We start from the raw sequence: 22,569 nt of genomic DNA on the forward strand, positions 1-22,569 counted from the left end.
TCTCTCAAGGATTTGCCATTTGCTTATCTCCTCGGAGACAATAAGCTGCTGGGAGATCCTTCCCTTAAGCCAGAGCTAAAACTCTAAACCATAGGACTATACTTTTAAGTTGAACAAAGACACACACACACACACACACACACACACACACACACACACACACACAAAGAGGATGGGGGTGTATTTCAGTGAGACAAACCAGAATAAGAACGTGTGTGTGTGTGTGTGTGTGTGTGTGTACTTTACGAATTTACATTCTAATAATCACATTTCATACAAGCGGCATACTGTTTATGATATCCCTAACAACAAAAAAAAGATTACACATCCCTCACCTCACATATTCCTTCTCATTGTTCTATCTGGTTCATAAGTTCTTGTGCTCTAAGCATAGGACTTTATCTCCTGACAAGTACTTTATCATTGAACTGATGTGTGCAATCTTCTAGCCGTGTTATCTTTCTCTCATGGTCCTTGGCAGCCTGGAGAGTGCAGGATAATAAAGTGGGACCCTTCTTTTCTCTTTGAGATTTCCAGATGTTGAGAGATTTCTACATCACAAGATAGGCAACTGGACTAAAGAAGATAGGCGATGTGTCAGGGTAATGGATCCTCTGCCCCAGCTCCACAGATAATGCAGGGGATCCATGTTTCCTGCTTCCAATTCCTGTATGTTTCTTAACAGTCTGAAATCCCAGGGCAGGAAATCATGTGGATGGTACAAACATGGATCCGGAGAGAAATTTCTAACAAAACACCACACACTAAAGAACACCACAGGTAGTCCTTTAAAAAAAATAGTATCTTAAGTTCTACCGAAAATTCCTTCCTAGACAGCTTCACCTTTGCTTGTTTGCTTCCAAGGCTGTCAAAATGCTGCTCAGCTTCCAAGATTAATAGCTGAATCAAAAGTAATTGTCTCAGGGTAAAATTCCAGAACTTTGCTTCCATGTTCCTAATTAAAGTGTATGGAATGTTCTCGAATCAAAATAAAACCAGGGCTGGGGGAAGCCATCAAAGTCAAGTACATTTTTCTTTCTAGATCTTATTGTCTGTTTTTTGGTTTTTGTTTTTCCCTTTACAACAGCATCTCACTATGTAGCCCAGGCTGGCCCATAGCTCTTGGTTTCCCCGTGGCTGTGCCTTCTGAGTGTTAGGATTACACAAGTTTGTACCACTCCCGCCTTTCCTGATGGTTAATTCTTGGTTGCTTCACTCATGCAATGGACCCTCCCTTCACCAACGGACTGAGGGTTATGAGCAATGGTACCATTTTTGTTTGTTTTGTTTTTAATGGCCACTGCTACTTCTTAGTTTTAAACACACAATTACTATTTAAACATTTATGGGCAGGGCTAGGGTATAGATTCTATACTGATGAGCCTAAGGCTTGTCTTACCAAACATTGCCATATTCCCCCCCATGAGTATCATTACATTTTTATTCTTCAAGTATAATATAGCCACGAGAGCCTCTGAAAATTAATTGTAAAATGTAATTAAATCAGCCTTCCAACAAATACCCTCGATTCTGAAGCTGATCTTCAATTCAAACCTTTGCTCATTCGGAATCATAAAGACCTCAAGATGTTTTGTCAACGTTTATTTTCCTTTGTGTTTTATTTCCCCTTCACTCCTACGGGTAAACTTTATAGGCTCATAAAGCGGAATCCTTTTATAGCTGGAAATGGCTTTGCTGTACAGATGAGAGAACCTGAAACCCAGAACATTTACATGAACCGGTAGCTGTTTTGTCTGTATCTGTTCACACGGATGCTCTTATCCTATGGCATACCCGTTCCAACACAGACTGTGTCAAGGGACAGCTGTAGTCCTGAGATTGCAGGCAGCCCTGAGGGCAGAGGTTCTACGCTCACTCTGCGTTTCATGCCTTGCTTCAGAACCTACGGCACTGGGATTCACAAATATTTTAAAGATTTTGAATGGATCCGTTCTCAGCTGAAACATAAACACAAAGACCTTCCAAGCCAGTACTTGATTTCACAAACTCACGGGGGAGACAGTACACAATATCAAATGCTTACAGAAAGCATTAAAAAGTCATTTCATGAAACAGGGAAATAATATATTTTAAAATGTTTGGTCGGGGCCAGTGAGTGGCTCAGCAGGCAAAGAGCATTTGCCTTTAAACCTGATGACCTGAATCTAGTTCCTGGGACCTATATAACAGGAGAGGCCAAAGTTCTGAAAAATGTTTCTTGACCTTCACATGCTCACTGCGACATGCACTAAGGCAGGCAGACAGACAAATCATGAAACACACACACACACAAAACAAAGGTAAAAAAATGTAAACACACTTAACAACATACACGAATTTTATTTAATAGTAAATTTGCAGAATTTTATTTAATAGTAAAGAAACTGCCAACACTGTGAAAACTCTTGCCTACAGCAGACAGACAACTGTCTTCACAGAACGCACCAAGAATCGGGCCAGAACTCAGCCCAGAGAAGACGGATCCCTTTATGTTCATGGAGCTTAGACTCAAAATTGCTAAGCAGGTACCTACAAGAAGGAGTTTAAAGCACCAAAGAGTCAAGGTTAATACAAAACTTTCAATTATTGCTCTTGTCATAGATCCCTGCTTCAGTTTTTCTCCCGTGCACTGTAATTCCCTGCACCCTAAATGGCAGAGTCCAGTGGACCTGATCACAAGATGCACCCAGATGCCAAGCATGGCTCTATATGATATAAGGGATAAAAAAAAAATGAACAAGTCAAAGATTTCCCACCCCCCTAAAATGTTCCTAGTCTAACCATCTGATTAGACGGGTGTGCCAAGATTTATGTTGCAGCAGAAACTGAAGAGAATTGTAGGCAGCATCAGTTCTGCCTGAAGGACTGGGAAGGACTGGGAAGGACTGGAAAGGACTGGGAAGGACTGGGAAAGAGGGAGCTGAGTGAGCGCAAATGGATTAGTAGGGCTGTAAATATGCAGAGATAGAGAAGAGGATGGGCTCAAAGAAAAGAGAGGGAGAAAGTGGCAAGGGGACTTGACACAGAGATAGTGCCTGGTGCTTCCCTACCGCCCAGTACCTGCCTGGAGAGGTGTGGGATAAAGTCAAACTCACTGAGTCCCGCCTCCCCAAGTGGCTGTAACCTGGGAGTGGACACGGGACCCACAACCCAACAGCATGCGGCCAGGGTGGAACAAGCCTGAAGAGTGGACTGGGGAGTTGAGCACTTTTAATGTCCAGACCGAGTCTAGAGACTTGTAGATGATGCCAAGCTTTGTGAGCAGGAGCCTGGAACCCACTGAAGAACGCCATCCATCAGCTGGGTTCTGTCTGGATTTGAGAAAAGGCTAAGAAGGAGGAGACAGGGAGCCCAGGCAGAACCAAAGAATGCAATCACTGTCTGTAGAGGAGAGAGCAAGGAGCTGAGCTGGTGAGAGCCGGGAACGGGGTTGGAATGAATGGGACAACACTTGGAAATGCAGTGGGGGGTCGGGGGGGGGGGAATCATGAGGTGCTTTGTGATTACATCCAAGGCACGCAGCTTCAGAGTGCAGGCAAGGGAAGAGAGCAGGCAGGAGCTTGTAGGTTGCTTGTATACTAAATGGTTAAGGAGGGAAGAATTAAACCATCAAGATTGCTAAATCAAGCCCCTGTCCCCATGGTAAAGGGGCCGGTCACCTGTCCCAGCTCAGATCCATAACCATACACAGCTTCTATTAGAAGGAAGTCAGAACAAATACAGAGTGCTGCAGTCCTGACCTTCCGGGAAGGTTCTGACATCTTTGGCTTCTTTAATTTTCTTCACAGTTCAAGGGTCAGGGTTATCACTGGGCCACACTACAGCCTCCGCTGGGCTTTCTGAACTCATCCTTGCTCTGCTTCCTAATACTCTAAAACAACACGAACTGCCCTCCAGCCTGAGACCCTGGACCAGTAGGGAATGAAGTGACCTGGACTGACTGGAGGAGGAGGGGGAACCTTCCAGAACTTTTGAAAAACAGATTTAAAATTATATTCAATTATGTGTTCCTATGTTTTGTTGGTTATGTGCCTATGAGTGTAGATGCCCCAGGAGACCAGAGGCATCAGATCTCCCCAGAACTGGGGTTAGAAGTAGTTTGTGAGTTGTTAGATAAGGGTGCTGGGAACCCAACCTCAGAAGCAGTACATACTCCTAACCACTGATCCATCTTGCCTGGACCCCAGACCCAATCTTTCTACTTCAAAAGTAGATGTTTCCAGCGAGTGACCTGTGGAAAAGGTGTCCCTGCTTTGTTTTCCAAAGGAAAGAAGTGACAAATAGTGGCTGTGTGTGTTGCTCTGGGGGGGGGGGAGAAGGTCAAGGTCATCACAGGATATATTTGGGTCAGGCAGGTCCTTGAAGGACCCTCAATCCACAGTCGCTGAGCTCAGCATTAAGAAAGGCCAGCTTGGCCTTAAAGACCTGGCCACTGCACATCATCCCCTCCCTGGCCATCTGCAGTGCTCAAGAGTGACAAAGTACAGCCATCCTTTCTGTGATGTAGCCTTTGATTAAGACACAATTCATAAAGGGAACTGGACACTTGTGCACGAGGCCGGCCACATATTTATGGATGCAGCCTGAGCCGTGCAGGCTGCCAGCTGCCTGCCGCAGTGTCAACAGACTGCCCTTGACAGTGTCGAGGCTGTTCTTTTTCCCTGCAGAGCCTTTCCCAGGGAGAGTTCAATGGCTTGCTCTGACAGTAAAGAAAAACTTGGATACTAAACTTGGCATAAATACTATTGAAAGTCAAAACGATCCCTTAAATTCAAGAGTCAGGAGTAAGGACGGGGGTGGGGGGTGGGGTGGGGTGGGAAGACACACTAGGTTAGGCAAAAGTCGATACCAAAATTCTGTGCACATCATGCCTCCTCACGCCATCCAGGAAATAAGCTGGGGGCAACTGGAAAGCTGGGGTAGGCAGTTCTGAAGCAGCATACTAGAGAATAAGTCGGTGGAGCATAGAGACAATGACCCACCTCCTTCAGACACCAAGGTCCCAGGCTAGTCCTAGCTGCAGAGGAGCCTCTGAGATAGCATCTGTCAGAGGCAGGGGAACGGGGGGGGTAATGATGCTCTGGTGGGTGACACTGTGAGCTGCCAGCCTCTATCACTGGCTCACTGGCTCATTGGCTCATTGGCTCACTGGATCCCTCCTTAGTGATCTCCTCTGCTCGCCCCTCCTCAGCATGCCCTGAGTTGCCTGGTCTGGTTGAATGCCGTGAGCTCACTCTTTCTGTAGTGTGCTGTGTGGCTGAGGGAAGTGGCCCGGAAGGAGGCCATCTTGTGCAGTAACAACTAGGGACAGAAACATTTTCTTGAGTTTATAGTGTACTGCATCCCCAGCACCTGCCCACAAAGGGAGCCTATCATTCCTCACTGCTGATCCTTCCAAAAGAACCCTGGTAGCTTGCCATAGCAGCATTGGTGGGTCATCCTGAGGCCTGAAGCTGCTTCTCCTCGAGATTTTATCCCGTGATTAGAAGTGAACTCTTAAATCTAAACTAGATGATGAGGATGACCTTTGACACCACATCTCACCATTTCCTTTGCCCTTATTTCCATATGCAAATGCCAATAGGTGTGTCTATTCTTGGTGTTTTATTTACTTTGCCATGGTATCAGTTTGTGGCTTAGGCATTAACACTGAAGACCTGGATGATGGAAGAGGTGGTCCAGCCTCAAACAGCCACCTTGAGTTACTGGCTTTTAATTACTGAGGCAGTTATGGGGCAGTAAAGGAGCCTCGTCTTTGATTGCAGCTGTAACCCATGCAGTTCTGAACTGGAAGAAGGGATGACTGAAGGAGGCACTATAGCCTAAGATAGCTCACAGGCTGATGCTAACGGACAGACTGGCGGTAGGTGGTGATAACCATTAGCTCTGTCCATTGCAATGGAACCCGAGGAGAGTGTGTAAAACCACAGGAGCATGTAATTGGTGCGCTAAGCTCATTTTCTCATGTTATCACAGCTGGCATCTTCAGGTTATTAAAAGCCTCTAAACTAGCCGTCTTCGAAGAGATCTAATTGTCAATATGGTCTTTGTATGCTATTCCTGTTAGCGCGGTGCTGAAGAGACGTAAACAGGCACTAAAATCTGCACACATTTTCTCTATGTCACTTTCTCATTTCAAGTTCATGGAACAGTAAATGTTAATGAGGAAAAGAAAACATTCTTTGGAGCTTGGTCTGCTCATTAACGCACAGGGTAATCAGCCCATAAAGGATAATTTATCGACGTTATAATCTGAATCAGACTTCCAAAGGCAGTTAATTTATTAGGACCTGGAAGTTTGGGAATCTTTGCGTGTGTTTGTGAATGGCCCTACAAACAAGACTATTTCCTGAGGTATGAAGAATATCAAAACTAGGAAAGACAAGCCTGAGCTCTGACTTTCTTGAAGAAGCACAGTCCACTTGTTGGGTGGCGTCAGGACACTTGCTTTCAAGCCAGACAGGCTCAGTTTTAGTTGCTAGCTAAAAACAATTTAGGTTGCCCTGCCAGGAGAGTCTCCACTCTTCCAGTATTGGTACTCACACTGCTTACTGAGGTCTTCAGAGTGTGCCTTCCCTGCCCTTACCAAGTGGCCTCTCCACCTGCACCGTCCTTCCCAGCCCTTGATGGTTGCACTGGCAGGAATGTGTCCCTGCTCTGGTCTGCAGTGAAGCTTTCAGTCCCTGATGTGTGCAGCTGACACTCTGGAGGCTGAGCTATCCGAAGCATGGCATCAGCTGAGACCATCCTAACGATCAGGCTTTGCATCCACTCACGTTCTCAGCTAAGAACAGGGGTCCATGGGTGGCTGAGGGATGAGATGGACCCAGGAGCTGGCTCGCATGCTGAGCATGGACTCACGTGTAGACAGGGAGGCAGGTGAACGCTGCTTCCATTAGACCCACTCTTGATTCAGAAAGGCTCTCGGACTTATGTACGTGACCACATCTTTCTGGTCTCTGGATGCACATTTCTGCATCCCGGATGTGGTGCATCGAGGGCTTCTATTGATATCCGTCATGTGCCTGTGTGTATCTGAGCACCAGATCTTTTTTTTTACCACCAGATGACTAAATAATTTCTTCCCAAACTCTGTGGTCATCTCTGAATCACTGAGCACTGGTCCCAGCTCAGTAGAATGAACATTAGGACCATTCCTTTAACTATCTTATAACCTACCCTTTAATTCAGGAAATCTATGGACAACACTGACTCCAGATTTAAATCTCTAGGTTGTTTAATAAAAAAAAAAACTATGCATACTTTCAAAAGTGCTAAAGAGAATACAGGTTATAACAGTTGTATGTAGATATGTCTTGTCTGTATATACTGGTGAAAATAAAGTATTTATTCAGTTATTTACTTAGTTATATACAACCGAGTCTGAAGTTTTCATAAATGTCCCATGACTATATGTAGGATTACTGTAAGCACATTACATCTTAATGTTACAATAGACACAAGCCATCAATTAGGATAATGTTTTATTTACTTTATATATCAAGGAAGAAACCATTTGGTTAAAATTACTACTATATCTAAATTACATTATAATAGGATATCAGCTAATATCTTTTGGGATAAAATCTGGAATAAATCAGTTCAGTTAGTAATCTTGATAGTTTTAAGATGAAATAACCCTTTGTTCTCAAATTTAAATACTTCATATTTTTAGTATGTTTGGGAGCTAATAATAGAAGAAAGCATAGTGTGTTCTAAGACACAGGAGTTCTGTTTGCTCTAAAGCAAAGAATGAAACCTGCATACAGGTTAGTGACCTTCACAAAGCAGAGAGCTCTAGACCATGTGTGGCTTGCTGTATTTCTGGGAGGTTGCTGTGAGTGGCTTTTATGGTTATATTTAGTTCATTATGCATTTTGCTGTCTTCTTTCTGGTTACTTCCCTGCCTTGGGAACAAGAATAATCACAATAGTAGTAAAAATGAAATAATAGAATATAATATTATCTTTTTAGCAAGAGCTAGATATTGCCATGAATCAGATTTTTAGGTAACGAGTTCTTTGCCTTATTGTTTAATGCTCCAAATTTATAGATCAAAACAAAATTTTTACAGATTTATCATATAATATCTAGTGTTTTGATGACTACATACTAAATTTTATTAAGGTAAATAAGCTTTTACTATTTTGTGGAAAAATATAATTTGCAAACATTAAATAAAATTCAATTTAAATTAGCATCTAAAATAATTTCATATTACAGTTTTAATATTTTCTTGATGACTAACTGCCTTAAGATCTATAATACTGATATTCTTTGCATTCATTCATTCATTCATTCATTCTTTCACCAAATATTTACTGAGTGTCACTATTGCCCAAGTACTTTGAAAGGCAGTAGAGATAGAATCATGAAGAAAATATACAAAAATTCTGCCATAACAAAGCTCATATCCTAGTTAACATATACCATGATTTAAATCTCCAAATTCCATGTGTTGGAAATTTGTGATCACTGGAGTGGTGTTGGTCAGTGAGACTTTGGGAGCTGGATGGGTCCTGAGGGCCCTGACTTGGTCCATGAATGAATGGATTTCTGGCTTACCAAGAGGGAAGCTAGGGTTTAGAGCAGTTCTCTGGAGTGCTTGCTCTATCTTGTCACATGACACCTTCTGCTATGTTGTGATGAAGCAAGAAGCCCACTGTGTGTGCGCAAGCGCGCACACACACACACACACACACACACACACACACACACGTGCAAACACACCAGATGCTGAACAGATATCAGTCATACCTTTGGGTTTCTCAACCTGTACAGCATGAGCTAAGTAATGTCGATTGCTTAGAAATTACAAAGTCTTAGGTGTTTTGTTACAGAGACAGAAACAAACTAATAGGGTATGTAAGATGTTTGCCACTACAACAAATAGGCCCTGAGTGCTGTGGCTTCCATTGCTTTGTTCCTTCCTGGAGGTGGGGCAGCGATTACCTCATGATAATGCTGTCTCTCCTTTTGACCTGGGGTACCACTCTAAGACTGTTCTGTAAGTGTCGGTCTAACATAACAACTCATTACATACCTATTGTGTGTACCTTGCCCTCCTGGGGAATTCTATCCCTGTACTCAGGGTCTTTCTTTGTTCTCTTTAGAAGTTCAGATGATTTGATTTTAATATGGACTATCAGGACCAATGGTCTCTGTGCCACTCTTTCCCTATAAGGATACAATGGACCTCTGTGCAGAAAGGACTCCTAGAAGAGCAGCAAGCAAATGCCATGTACTAACATCACAGTGTATAGTATTTCTTAAAGATGCAGTGGCTTTTCCGGATAATTCTCAGCACTTTTAAACAGAATTGAAAAATGCAAAGAACAAAGCTTTTTAGAGGAAGAAAAATCACTTTCCCAACATTCTTATGCTTTTGCTTTTCCTGAAGTCCTGGGGATTGGATCCAGGGCCCCGAACATGGTAGGCAGGTATCATACCATTGAGCTATAGCACCTGTTTTGTGGCTGTTGTTAAAAAATGGTTTGTCGGAATCCAAGGAGACAAGGTAGTGTTCTGAACCACATCTAAAGTAAAGAATAACCACATCTTTGTAACCACCAAGATACAAAAAACCATCTTACACTCATTCATAGACTTGTCGGCTGGCCTTCGGAACCAGTTGGGGGTCACCCTGAGCTTAAACTCATTCATAGACTGGTCAGCCATGGGAACCAGCTGGGGGACACCCCGAGCAGCAGGAAGGCACACAGTTAAGACCTCCAGTGCTGGAGTGGATCATCACATTTCTTATACTTGTTACGGGTTATACTGGTCACTTGGTGTCTCCTTGGTTTACTCAACTGAAAAATAGTGTGCATAGGCCTTCACAGGGCTGTGAGGTTGAGATAGACCAATACATAAAAGAGCCTTGTACTGTTCCTGGCATACAGTAAGCATTGATAAATGTTAGCTGCTATGATCCTAATCTCTTGATTTAGTTTTATAGATGAAGAAGAGAATAAGGCTCTAAAATTTTTAAGTGGGCCGTAAGTTAGAAGTAAAATCAATACCTAAGTCAGGCGTCCAGATTCTCACCTTAGTATACAGACTCCCCCCAGCCCCACCCTGTATCTGTATGTTTGACACACGGAAAGACATATTGACTCATGTAAACCACACAGGGACTATTCAATTATGTAATCCGTCCACCTCTCTAAAATAAAGGACTCCAAGCCACTCTGCCCAAGACTGTGGCTCATGCTCCCAGTGAGGACGACAGTCAGACAAAGCTTAACTTTGTGTGTTTATGGTTCCCTTCCTCACCTTAAACTTGTCGACTTCAGCCTTGGAACACGTGGCGTGGTACGACAGCACCTGATGGGGAAGAGGGCAGAACATCAGTAACTGACACGATGGGGTTTGTCTAGAATCCTCCTCCCCGGAAAATGAGCTTCTCTCACGTACACCACCTTGACTTGACAGTTGACTTCAATGTTGAACAAGAGACTACTAAAAACCATCTGTGACACAGTCTGAAGGCTGACTGTGTTACACCAGTATCCTCAAAGGAACATGGTGCAGGCCAAGACCACAGTCACCAGAGGATGTGAGTACCTCTCCTGAGAAATGTTCTGTAATATGTGTGTGCAAGGTGTGTGTGTGTGTGTGTGTGTGTGTGTCTTATGGGAGATACTGTTGGTTGCTGGCCCCACTTCTGTTTATTCCGTTACTCCCACTTGTTGTTAAACACACTGGAAAGATTACATAGTTATGTACTGGTGACCCGTGTGACAATAGGATCATAAACCTAACCCTACTGACATTAGCCTTAGTGTGTGACCTTTATTAGCCATAGGGATGTTAGGGAATGTGACAGATGTGACTCTTAAGGGCAATCACATGGTTTCACCAGCTCTCTTCTCCCTGAATTATTAGAAGGCCATGACCAGAGAGGGCTATTTTTGCAGCTTCAGATCCAACATGAAGAAAACACACTCGTAGAGCTGTGGCCAACTTGCTCCTGATGATGTCATTCAAATAAGAAATCAGTCTTTATGGTTTATCGCCATATCCCAAGGCACTGACACAGAGGGTTAAATGTAATATCTACCTTTCTACGTATGTATGTGTGTATGTATGTATGTCTGTCTATGTCTATGTGTATATATATATATATATATATATATATATATGTGTGTGTGTGTGTGTGTGTGTGTGTGTGTCTGTGTGTCTGTCTGTCTGTCTGTGTATGTATGTATATATGCATGCATGTATGTAAATCTATCTATCTATCTATCTATCTATCTATCTATCTATCTATCTATCTATCTATCTATCTATATGCTCTGTGAAAATGAAGGTGGCCTCATAGGGTATATGACACTGCTCTTAATTCTGGGGCTGTCTCTTTTCTGAGTTTGCCCCTCTGTGGGATTCAGTTTTGATACATGGAAGTGTACTCAATTCTAGTGTCTATGAAGTGACAACCATGAATGTTCTGGACAGTAGAACAGGGAAGGAAAAAATATCCTGGCCCTGGGCTGCTTTGCTGTGAGTTCCTTCTTTTACAGGACAAGTAGGTGCATGGGTGTTAAGCTAGCTAGTATTAGTACATTTCCAGGCAAACACACATAATGTATCACACACCTGTATACCAAATATGCATTTTACATATTACTTGCTACCAAACACATTCTCAGTCTAATCTTGAGCTTTGGGATCCATTAAATTTTTCTGTACTTTTGGAGAATCACAGTTTGCCTCTGAACTTTAGCTCAGAATTTCCCAAATCTAATTAGTCTTAGAACTCTGATTTAGATGATACAGCAATGTCACAACATGCCAACCTAATAAGCCATTGACAAGAAGGTTTGAGGAACATTAATACGGGTGAAAGCACACAGCTGTGGAGACAGTGCCTCCCAGTGGCTCAATACAGTCGGTGCAGCCACATTTTCGGCGCCTTCTTACTTCCCAGCCCTGAGAACTTGCTCAGGCTCCTTGGATCTCCTTTGTAAAGTGCCATGGAAATTCTACTATAGAGCCGCCTTGTGTTTAACAGCAGCTGTTCTTGAAAATCAGAGGCTCCACCTGAAACCCCAGGCAGGAGGGCATTTTCCATTATCTTCAACAGGAAAAAATTATATTACATTGTAAAGCTTGTAACAACTCCTTAAAACTTAATTGGAGTGCAGCGGAGTTCACAGGTGTGTATGAAACAAGGAACATGATGGCAGACTATTGAAATGCTCAAATAAAACCTTGCAACATTTACCGGTAGTAAATACTCTGTCTCCTACTGTGATCATGGTCCTCCTTCTCTTCACTTCTTTTCTCCATAGCTTTCTCACAAAACATTGTATTGTGAGATAAGTAACATTTCTTAGGTTTGCTTATTAACAACAAAATGAGTTTCCACCAGAAAAATGCTAATTGTAACGTTATTACCTGGAGTGGGTTTGTATTTCACAGAGTTCATAGGAAAATTTAATGCAAGAGTACACGTCTATTATCTGACACACAATTACTTATGTTATTATATACATAATGTACATACATTAACTTATGTTGATTATATGAATAGTAAGTTAAAAGTCTACCCCATATATATTATGATCATTGTTGCTGCGATATTTTTTCAATAAACGTTCTGTACTTTTGGTTCTATTTTATTAAAGTGATCTCTAACTTTATTTTTGTCTTAGATTTTCTTAGTGTGTGCAAGTTTCTTTTTCTATATTAAGTCTTTAAAATCAGCAGCTAACCAGAGAAATCAAAACCAAAACCCAAAACCCAAAACCCAAAACTGCAATTCAAATCTCTGCCACTAGATGGTGCTCAGCTAGGTTTTTTTTTAGCATGTGACTAAGGCATGCTCCCACTTTCCTTAAATCAGTTTTTCACTTCCTTTATTATTAATAATAAATAAAAGCTATTAACAATACTAAATTGAAACTGTTTGAATCAGTGAAGCAACTAACTATTACAAACTAAGGCTCTCTGCTCACTTAACATTAGCTTCTTTTTCATTTATAATTTTATTTCAATTATAATTCACATACAACTCATTTATAAGTGAGGTATAAGATTTTTACATATTTTAGAATTAAGTTCTATATGCGTATATATTCACAAACATTGCTTCACAGACTAGTGTGACAGTACACTTTTGTTTGCTTGTTTTTAAGAGGAGGGCTACCTGTGATGCCCTGAATATTGCCCTGTTTCAGACTCTCAGTAGCTGAGATCACAAGCCTGGGAATTGTGTGCATTGTACCTTGTTATGCTTTTAATGAACTGAAGTTTTAAAATTTGATTTAATATACTTGTCCATTTTTATGATTACTGTTTCATGTGTCTTTTCTAAGAAGCATGAAAGCTACTGGTGTGTGTGTGTGTATGTGTGTATGTGTGTATACACTCTCCCACATGCGTACAACTTGAACTGTCTTCTAGAACTTTCTTGTTTGTTTCTTTATGTTCAGATCTATGATAAATCAAACTAATTTTGTGCATAGGGCAAGGCTAAGGATTAAGGAAATAAGTACGTTGGGTATATTCTCAGGACAATTACATTTTCTTTGTTTATTTTATTTAACTTGACAAATAATAAAATTTCTAAGAAGCTTTTGGGGTTGGCCTTTGAATCTTCTTATGAGATTCCCTTATCTCCTATGATTCCACTCAGAGACAGGCAAGAGGGTAGAGAAGGAATTGGGCTCAGAATACATTTGGTTTGTTTTGCTTTTCTGAGACAGAATCTCACACGATATTCCAGACTTTCCTGGAATCCATGACATAGCCAGGTAGACCTCAAACTTGGGATGATTCTCCTGCCTCAGCCTCCCAAGTGCTGGAACCCTATTATGAACTACCACTTTTGACTTCAAGAATCTTTCGACCACCTTCTCCTGAAAGGTCCAGTACTTGGGGGTGAACAGGAAGGGATTCTCACTGTTCTGCAGTTCAAGCCCTTATGGGTAAACTTGGAGAAGGATAGCAAGTCCCTGCTAGCAATCCTGGGACAGCCAAGAAAGAGAATCAAGGTACTCTAGACAAAGAAATCGGGAGGTTTTCTAAGGGTTATTTTAGCATAATTCCTCAAGGCACTTCTTGCTATTTAGCTCTAAGGGACTTTGTAAACTGAGTTTGGGAGGATTTTTTTTTTCAATGCTGTGTCGGTTTGAATGAGAATAACCCTGTAGACTCATATGTTTGTTTGGGAGCCAGTGGTTGACTAGTTAGCAAGGATTAGGAGGTGTGTTTTGAAAGCCCAAACCATTTCTGGTTAGCTCTTTCTTTCTGCTTTGTGCCTGTGTGTGAGATGCGAGTCCTCTCTACAACTTCAGCACCACGCCTGTCTGCCTGTTTCCATGTTATCTGCAAGGATGACCATGAACTCTAACCAGTTTTTTCTTCTATAAATTGCCTTGGTCATGGTATCTATTTATAACAACAGAAAAATAACTAAGACAAGTGCAGCGGGTTGGACCCAAGGCCTTGCACGTGCTAGGAAAGAGTATGGAGCATCCCCTAAGTGGTGGAATCGTTGAACAGAGACCTCGCCAATCTTTGTAGCTTCACAGTGCAGGCCAAACCAGCACTCAGATTCATCTAGGGAGGGCAAGGTGAGTTATTTCTCTAGCTGATTTTCTACATTTGCTACATACACAGGGTGGAACCATGAAAGCCCGTGACTTCTCTACCCATTCAGGTGTCACACTCTGACTAGGGGTTAACATGCAGCAGTGATTGGCTACACTCGTAGCTTCTTCTTGTAAAGACTGTGACCAAAAATGGTGGACTCCTGTGTGTGTGTGTGTGTGTGTGTGTGTGTGTGTGTGTGTAAACTACTTGTGAGAGTTGGTTATCCTTGTCTACAATATAAGTCTTGGGTATCAAGTTCAGGTTACCAGGTTTGGTAGCAAGGCTACCAAGGCAAGGTTTGGACAAGGCAAGGTTTGATGCACTGAGCTGTCTCACTAGGCCTGCCTCACTGGTTTTAAAAGCATCTACAGATACTGCTAATGTCACGTAGAACTTCATCATCTGTGACCATGATCACCACCCCACCTTCATCAGTCTTAATGCCACCCTCGTTTCTGCACTGAAGCCTTGATGCAAACTTGCAAGTTCTTGTGGACAAGTCCACTGACAGATGTGCAGACGCTCTGTGTGGTGGCAGTGAACCCGGGGGACCGCTCCTCCCTTCTTTCTTTAAGGCTCCAGGCTGGTCTTCCCTAATGGCATGTTGTTTTGGGCTTCCATCCCATTTCTCTGGTCCTTCTGTTGCTTTCCTCTTTGTCTTTCCTCTTTCACGTGAAACACGGTAGTTCTGTAGGACTGTCCTCTCTTTCAGGGATGCTGCCTCACCCCGTGCTTTCCACAGCATGTCTGTGTTAACAACCTCTACGTTTAGTGCAGACCTCTCTGCATTGTCACTAACACTGGCAACAGCCATCGTTGCGAGTTCCTGCAGTGCTGACTCACTGGCAGGTCAAATGTGACATGCCTCAACACGCATGTTGCTTTTTCCACATGTACTACCCAGAACAACCCTCTACAGCTCCATCTCACAGGACATTCATGTTGAGCGCCCAAGACAGACTTGGTATCATTGAACATGTTATGTTAGATTGGAAAGAGAAGCTGTCCACAGAAGGAATTAACATTGGAAAAAACTAAGTACTTGGGTTTAGTGTATCCACACAGTCTTTCCAAGCGTAAGAATGGAGAGAAGAAGAGCCAGAGTGGCACAGTGTGAGACTTGACTTGACAGGGAAGGGTAGGAGATGACCCACAGCGTAAAGGTTTGCACCACAAGGTAGAAAAGTCAGGTACACAGACTGTCCAATAGCATCTGCACGGGAACAAAGACCTTTTACATCTTGATGCTGGCCTTATAAGGTCTCTTGTAGACTTATGAGCTTCAGAGTTCCAACATAATAAGCATGTGCTATTTTAATTCACTGCGTTGTAGGGTTCATTACAGCACCAAAGAAAAACTAAGGCACAGCACAAATCTTTGCTCTCAGTCTCTCTTGACTTGGTAAGTAGCACCCTATCCAGAAATTTATTTAAACCAGAAGCCTCGGGATTATCCTTAACTTGTTCCTCTGAACTGTTTTCCTCACACCAAATGACATCTTCCCTCCTGTAACTCCGCCTCTCCTTTCAGTCTGTCATAACCTCTCAGCTCAGACAATGAATGCCTCTGGTCTCCATGTAACTGTCAGACAGAGTAAACTTACAAATGTCAAAATCTGATCATTCCATTCCCAAGGTGAAAGCCATCAGATTCCCACAGATCTGCCATGTTTCCTCCGGCACTGCCTATAGACTGCTTACAGGTTTTAGGTCAGCAGGCTAATTCAATCCTGTGTGTGGACCTAGTAGGTCATATACCATTTGGCCATTAATATGCTTCAAACTGCCCCCAATGTTGCTAGTCCCTTTCTGTCTACTCCAACCCCACCTTTTGGATTTTTAATCCATCCAGTTCTTCTGTACCTGAGAGCTTCCTATGCCCTCATTACCTGGCAGGGATCCACATTTTGACATTAGGTTGACTCTCATGTCTTCAGTGAGATCCTCCTGATTACTTCAAGAAACCACTTCTCCACGCCTGTATCCTTTGAGCGAAGAGGATGCCTTTTCCATCACTCACCACAATGGCCAGTGTCCCCACCCACCTAGAGCTCAAGGACCATTATTGTGGTTTGGGTCTGGAATGTCCCTCAAGAACTCAAGGGAGAAGGTTTGATGCTCAGCTGGTGGTGCAACTGGGGGATGGTAGAAATGTAGGAGATGAGGCCTGATTGGAAGATGTAGGTCACTGGTGACAGGCCTCAGAAGGGCTCATTTTGTCCTTAGCTTCTCTCTTCTGTCTCCCTTTTCTTTAAGGTGTTTTGAATTAGCATCTTTGCACCAGCCTGGGCTCTCAGACTTATCTCAGGCTAAGTGACCATGAAGCCATGAGGAAAACTTTGTTTTCCTCAGGTAACTTACCATAGCAGTGAAGAGTTTGTTGACAAGACCATGAAATCAAATATTAGCATTAGTTTTGATGACCAATATAGACCTTGCCCTTAGGAGTATTCTTGACACTTAGTTGTCACTTCTTAGCATATTTGATAAACTGACATATAAAACATAAGATCATTTTAAAAGAAAATAATCTCTACCTCCCATCTTCCCCCTGGCTTCCTTTATCAACAGTTTGAAACGGTGTTGTATCCTTGAAGAAATAATAACAGACACCATACCTGATCATAAACTGAGCGGTATGGGTAACAGTGTCAGACAAGGCAAATACAGGAAGGACTAGTTAAAACTGTATTTCATATGGGCATAAATGCTTACATACTGAGATATATTTAAGCTAAAATGATTCACCATTAGACTGAAGTGCAAGCCTACCTACTATCCTGTCACATGGTCACCCAGCTTCTCCCTGACTCAAGTCAACAGGAGTAAGAACTAACCTACAGATAACACTAAGCTGTATTCCAAGACACTCAGTTTCCTCTGTTCATCCCCCAGTGAGTTTTCCTTTGGGATGTTTAATCTGGATGTTTACCAGAGGCATTGAATATTTTCCACAATGCTTCTGCTATGAGCTCAATTGTGTCTCTCCCTCCGCCAAAATCACATACTGAATTCCCTAACTCTCAGAATGTCACCATATTTGGAGACAGGATCTGTGAGGGGGTAATTAAGGTAGAATGAGGTCCTGTGAGTGTACCCAGTCCAATGTGAGTGGTATGCTTACAAGCACAGGACCTTAGGACAAAGAACACAGATGACACACAGAGTAAAGAGTGACTATGTAAACACACACCAAGTAGACAACCATCCATAAGTCAAAAACAAAAGGTTGCAAAAGAGACCAAACCACTGGTATCTTGACCTTGACCTTAAGACTCAAGAAATATGGGATTAATCTCCAGGGCTAGAGCCATCCAGCCTGTGGTGTTTTGTTATATTATAACAGTCCTCAAAAATGACTAGAAGTACATGACCTCATTACCCTACCATCTATGGCAGAATTTCAGGAGAAGAACAGAAGTGATTTCTGAATACTTCCAGCCCAGCCAATCTTCAAAAGAAAATTATCACTGTTTTACATATGATTAAAATTACACAGCACATCTGATGACCAAAAAACAAGCGAATTCTTATAGTCAGGAACAGAATTTAACAACACACAGAAGACATATACATCAACTATTAGTTTTGAGCATCCTTGGATAAGCTAAAGGATCCTTCTGCAATTCCAGGCTATATTAATTTTATAATTTCCCAAGCTTTCTGCTGCATAGCAAGAATAGAGAGGTACAGCATACGTTTTAGACAATAGTATGTTTGATCAGATTTTTAAAAAGTTCATTAAATGTGTCTTAATAGTTTGGAAGAAAAAAATTTGCAAAATGTTATAATAATATCACACTGTCTTCCTCTATGAAAAATGTTGGTAGCTTGTGAGGGACTGGCCACAATATACACAGTAGTTAATTTTTCTGACAGCTAAATAAAATTAGTATAAAGCTTACATAGGAAAGTAAACAGCTGATCCCTGGGACACTTGAACTAACATTAAACTTTCACAAGGAAATTTCTATCCCAGATGGATTTATCTTTTGTGTCACTGTTAATTTATAAAGTATTTAGAAGTTGAAATTAGTAACTCAGTTTTGTTGATGAGCTCTGACTTACGCATTCTTTACAGATTCTCAGATAAATCACTATGGGTGAACCCCATCATTTTAATTAACTTTCGGATTGAACTAGGTCCAAGCAAAACAGAAGCAAGATAAAGCCATTATCGGCCCAAAGAAGGCAGAGGGAAACAGTCAACACTTGTGTCACAGCTGCACAGCAGGAAAGGACAATTAACTCTATTTCAAGAGAAGAACAGTGGACAGAGCTACCAAACAGGACTAGTGTGTCAGGCTCTGTGCTCTGCCTGTGTGTGGTAAGACCTGAGACAGGTCTCTTGCAGTTCTAGGGACCTAAGGTGGCTGAGGGCAGAGCTGCAGTCTCAGCGGTTGTGTTAATTCGGTGGCCAGCATTTGCTCCAGAAATGGAAAGTTAACCAGAGAAGCAGGGTGTGACGAAACCCTTCACAGTGGAAGAGCAAAGGCCCATGAGGATCCAGACTAGCTGTCTCACTGGAAAGGGGCTGCATGACTATATACGGATATGAGATGGCTCTCGGTGACAATGTGGCTCTCGGTGACAAATGAACAGTAAAGGACACTCAACTTTTGCTAAGCTGATTTGAAGCAAAATCCCAAATAATTTGTATTGATAAGCTCTGACATAATACAGTTTGCCATCAGTCATGATCCTCCAGCTGAGAAAGGTGACAATCTCTGCAGAGAAGACAATTTACTTGGGATGACCTGACAGAGTGTGTATCTAGCTGTGTGAGGTTCATACTCCTGGAATTTTTAAAACAAAGTTGACAGCATTTAAAAACGTGGTGCCTAAACAGTTGCATTGAGAGTGATCGGTGTCTATTGTCAAATATTTCAGAAACTGCCCTATTGTCTGATGGGATGGAATGTTCCAAGAGGTACTTCAGATAACTGTCCACCATTTGATTGGTTATCATTATCTTCAAAATGTATGGCATATTTTTTAAAAATCTATGAAAAACTTTTAAGAAAAAGATTTATTTAATGTATATGAGTGCTTTGTCTGGATAGATGAATGAATGAATGAATGAATGAATGAATGATTTATCTGAATGAATCTGCACATCAGAAGACACTATTGGATTCCGTTATACTGTGAGCAGTCATGTAGGTGCTGGGAATTGAACTCAAGACTCCTGGAAGAATAGCCAGTGCTTTTAACTGCTGAGCCATCTCTCCAGTTCCTTGGAGTCAAACTTTCAAAATTGAAAGTAGAATAAAACATACTTGCTTAATCTGAGATAATAAATAATATATTTATTAGGAAGATGACTGCTCTTTTGCTATGGGGAAAAGAGTCACATATGAAGCTCATAACATCATATATTTATGGTGTGCCTTCTATAACTAAATCTTTGTGGTAAATATTTTGGGCATCTTTTTTGACATCCTGGTTCTGGTGGTTTGAGTGAAAATTGTCCCACATGGTCTTAGGCATTTGGATCTTTGGTCTTCAGTAGGTGGCGCTGGAAGGTTTAGGAAGGGTTAGGAGGTGCAGTCTTGCTGCAGAAAGTGTATCACTGGGTGTGAGCTTTGAGATTAAATGCCTCACGCCATTCCCTGTCAGCTCTCTCTTCTTCATGCTTGCTCTCTGCCGTGTGAGCTCTCAGCTTCCTGTTCCGGCCACCATGCCCACTGGCTATTACACCGCCTCCACTTTGCCATCATGGACTCTCATCCTTCTAGGGCAGCATTCCAGACTAAGAACCCTCTTTCTTAAGTTGGTCATGGCGTCTCATCACAGCAACAGAAAAGTAACGAACACATCGTTGACCACATTTCATGTGGGGCCCTCACTTTACTTGATAGCTCACTGTTGTTGGAAGCAAGTTTATGATTAACTTAGTTAATCTTTCATTACTGAGATTAAAGCTATAATGCTGAGGGCTTCACTCCAAATCTCAATCTAAGTTTTAAAACAAGTTCTTAAAATGGACCCCTGATTAGAGCCCATCAGCTCACGCATGAAATAGCAGACACTTAAGTGTTTGGGGCACTAACTGTCTTTTGCCTTTGACACTAAGTCACTAAACATCAGCACCTGTGTGATTGCCAGAAGTGACAACCCTGTGGCTTCAACCAGTGTATTTAATGTGGCAGATTAAGAAGGCACCTGTCAAAAGCAGTGCCTTCTTCTTCACTGAGGCTTGTGATGGCTTTACTAATGAGATCATATGCACAGTTTTGCTCTGAAAGTTGTTCTGGGACAAGTCCAGGAGAACCTAGAAGGTTTTATGTCCTGATTCTTAAAATGTTCTCTCCTGTAGCCATGAACCACTTTATAAAAAGCCCATTAAATCTGTGGGAGAACTCCAACCACATGGAGAAACCTAGAGGTTGAAACACCAAGTGGACAGAAAGTCTAAAGAACCCCAGGAAGCCCTACAAATGTGTGAGTGAGGCCATCTTGAAATGGAACCTCCAGCCTATCACTCCCTCAGCTGGTACCATGGTGATATGAATGATCTACCCATCCTAGTTCTCTGGAAGTCTTCCTGAGTTTGTGCCATAGGAATATGGATGATCTACCCATCCTAACTCTCTGAAAGTCTTGACCCCTAAGACTATGAACAAATAACATTTTTATATGCTTAGATACACAAAGCTTTGAATATTGGTTAATAATGCTCCATAAAGAAACAGAACTGGATCAAGCTTTCCCTGGCATGTGCTGCCTCTGCCTTTCATGGAGCTCAGCATTTGGGTGTCTTTATCTTTAAAAATACAAGTGAGGTTGGCCTTAAACATGGAAAACACAGAGATGCAAATGTATGCAAATCTTCGTTGTGTTTAATCTTGCCTTAGTCTTTAAGTTCTTCTATATTCTGTCTTGCATCATCAATTTACTGAGTGTGAGACTCAGCCCCCTCCTCAGTCTCCACAGAGCCACTCACATCAAGCTTTTGTAAGTTCAGTAAACATAAAGGTTTCTTCCCTTTCTTCTACCCTTCCTTCCTGTCCCCCCTCCCTCTTTTCTTTCTTCTATCCCTTCTCCTTTCTTCCCCTCACCGATAGCTTCCGTCTTTTTGGAAAGATGAATGGAGTTTCATTAAAGCAAACACAAGTAAATACCTGCAAATAAAGTATCAGCTCAACCGTTCTCTAAATACTGGTCCTTCTGCCCATGGGGTATCTGATTGACACTTCCATCCATGGGTATCTTACTCATTCTCCACTTGTGGAGTATCTTATTGATCATTCCATACATGGAGTATCTTACTCACCCTCCACCCATGATGTATCTTAATGATCCTTCTATTCATAAGGTAGCTCACCAACCCTTCCACTATAGGGTATCTCACTGACCCTTGCACCCATGGGGTATCTTACTGACTCTTCCATCCACAGGCCAGCTCACTGGCTATTAATTCATAGACTCAGCCCCTATTTACATTTCTGGCTTCTCTCCAATGTAATCTCTTTTTCCTTTTCTGCTCTGTCCTTACATTTTGAATGTAAAATCACAAAACTCCCTCCATTTCTCACACAGAATGATTTCTTACATCTTCTGATATCTATTCTCTTATAACCTATACCAAGACAGCTTTTTAAGGGTTTCTACTGAGATCATTCTGTGGGATTCCAGAGCCTCCGGTTCCTTTACTTTGTTATAGTTCAGAAGCCCCGCCCCCTGCACCTTAACTCATTTATTATTCAGTGGGTCACAAACTCTAGAATATACTAGATAGTTCCCGATTCAGTTGCTCTGAGTGGGGCCTGAGAATTTATACGTTTAACAAGTTCCTAGATAAAGCTGATGCAGCTGCTAGTTTGGGGAAAATTCTGTGAGAACCACTGGTTAAAGCCTACCCATGCAGTCTCCATGTTAAAATGGCTCTAATTTGCTTTACCAATGGCTACAGGTCAGATGTCCAAATGTGAGCAGAGAGGAAAAAGATAAATTTGACTGCATCTTATC

At 42.0% G+C, this 22,569-nt stretch overlaps 1 protein-coding gene across 1 annotated transcript in view; it reads right to left on the bottom strand.

Annotated features, from left to right (window-relative positions):
• Positions 1–22,569, bottom strand: part of Pde11a (phosphodiesterase 11A) — a 353,700-nt gene that overhangs the window by 118,955 nt on the left and 212,176 nt on the right. Inside the window, exon 10 of the mRNA XM_034496108.2 lies at positions 10,276–10,326. Within this exon, the coding sequence (XP_034351999.1) occupies positions 10,276–10,326 (51 nt within the window). The remainder of the gene's footprint in view (positions 1–10,275; positions 10,327–22,569) is intronic.

The sequence above is a fragment of the Arvicanthis niloticus genome, chromosome 2, assembly GCF_011762505.2.
Source record: "Arvicanthis niloticus isolate mArvNil1 chromosome 2, mArvNil1.pat.X, whole genome shotgun sequence".
NCBI lineage: Eukaryota > Metazoa > Chordata > Mammalia > Rodentia > Muridae > Arvicanthis > Arvicanthis niloticus.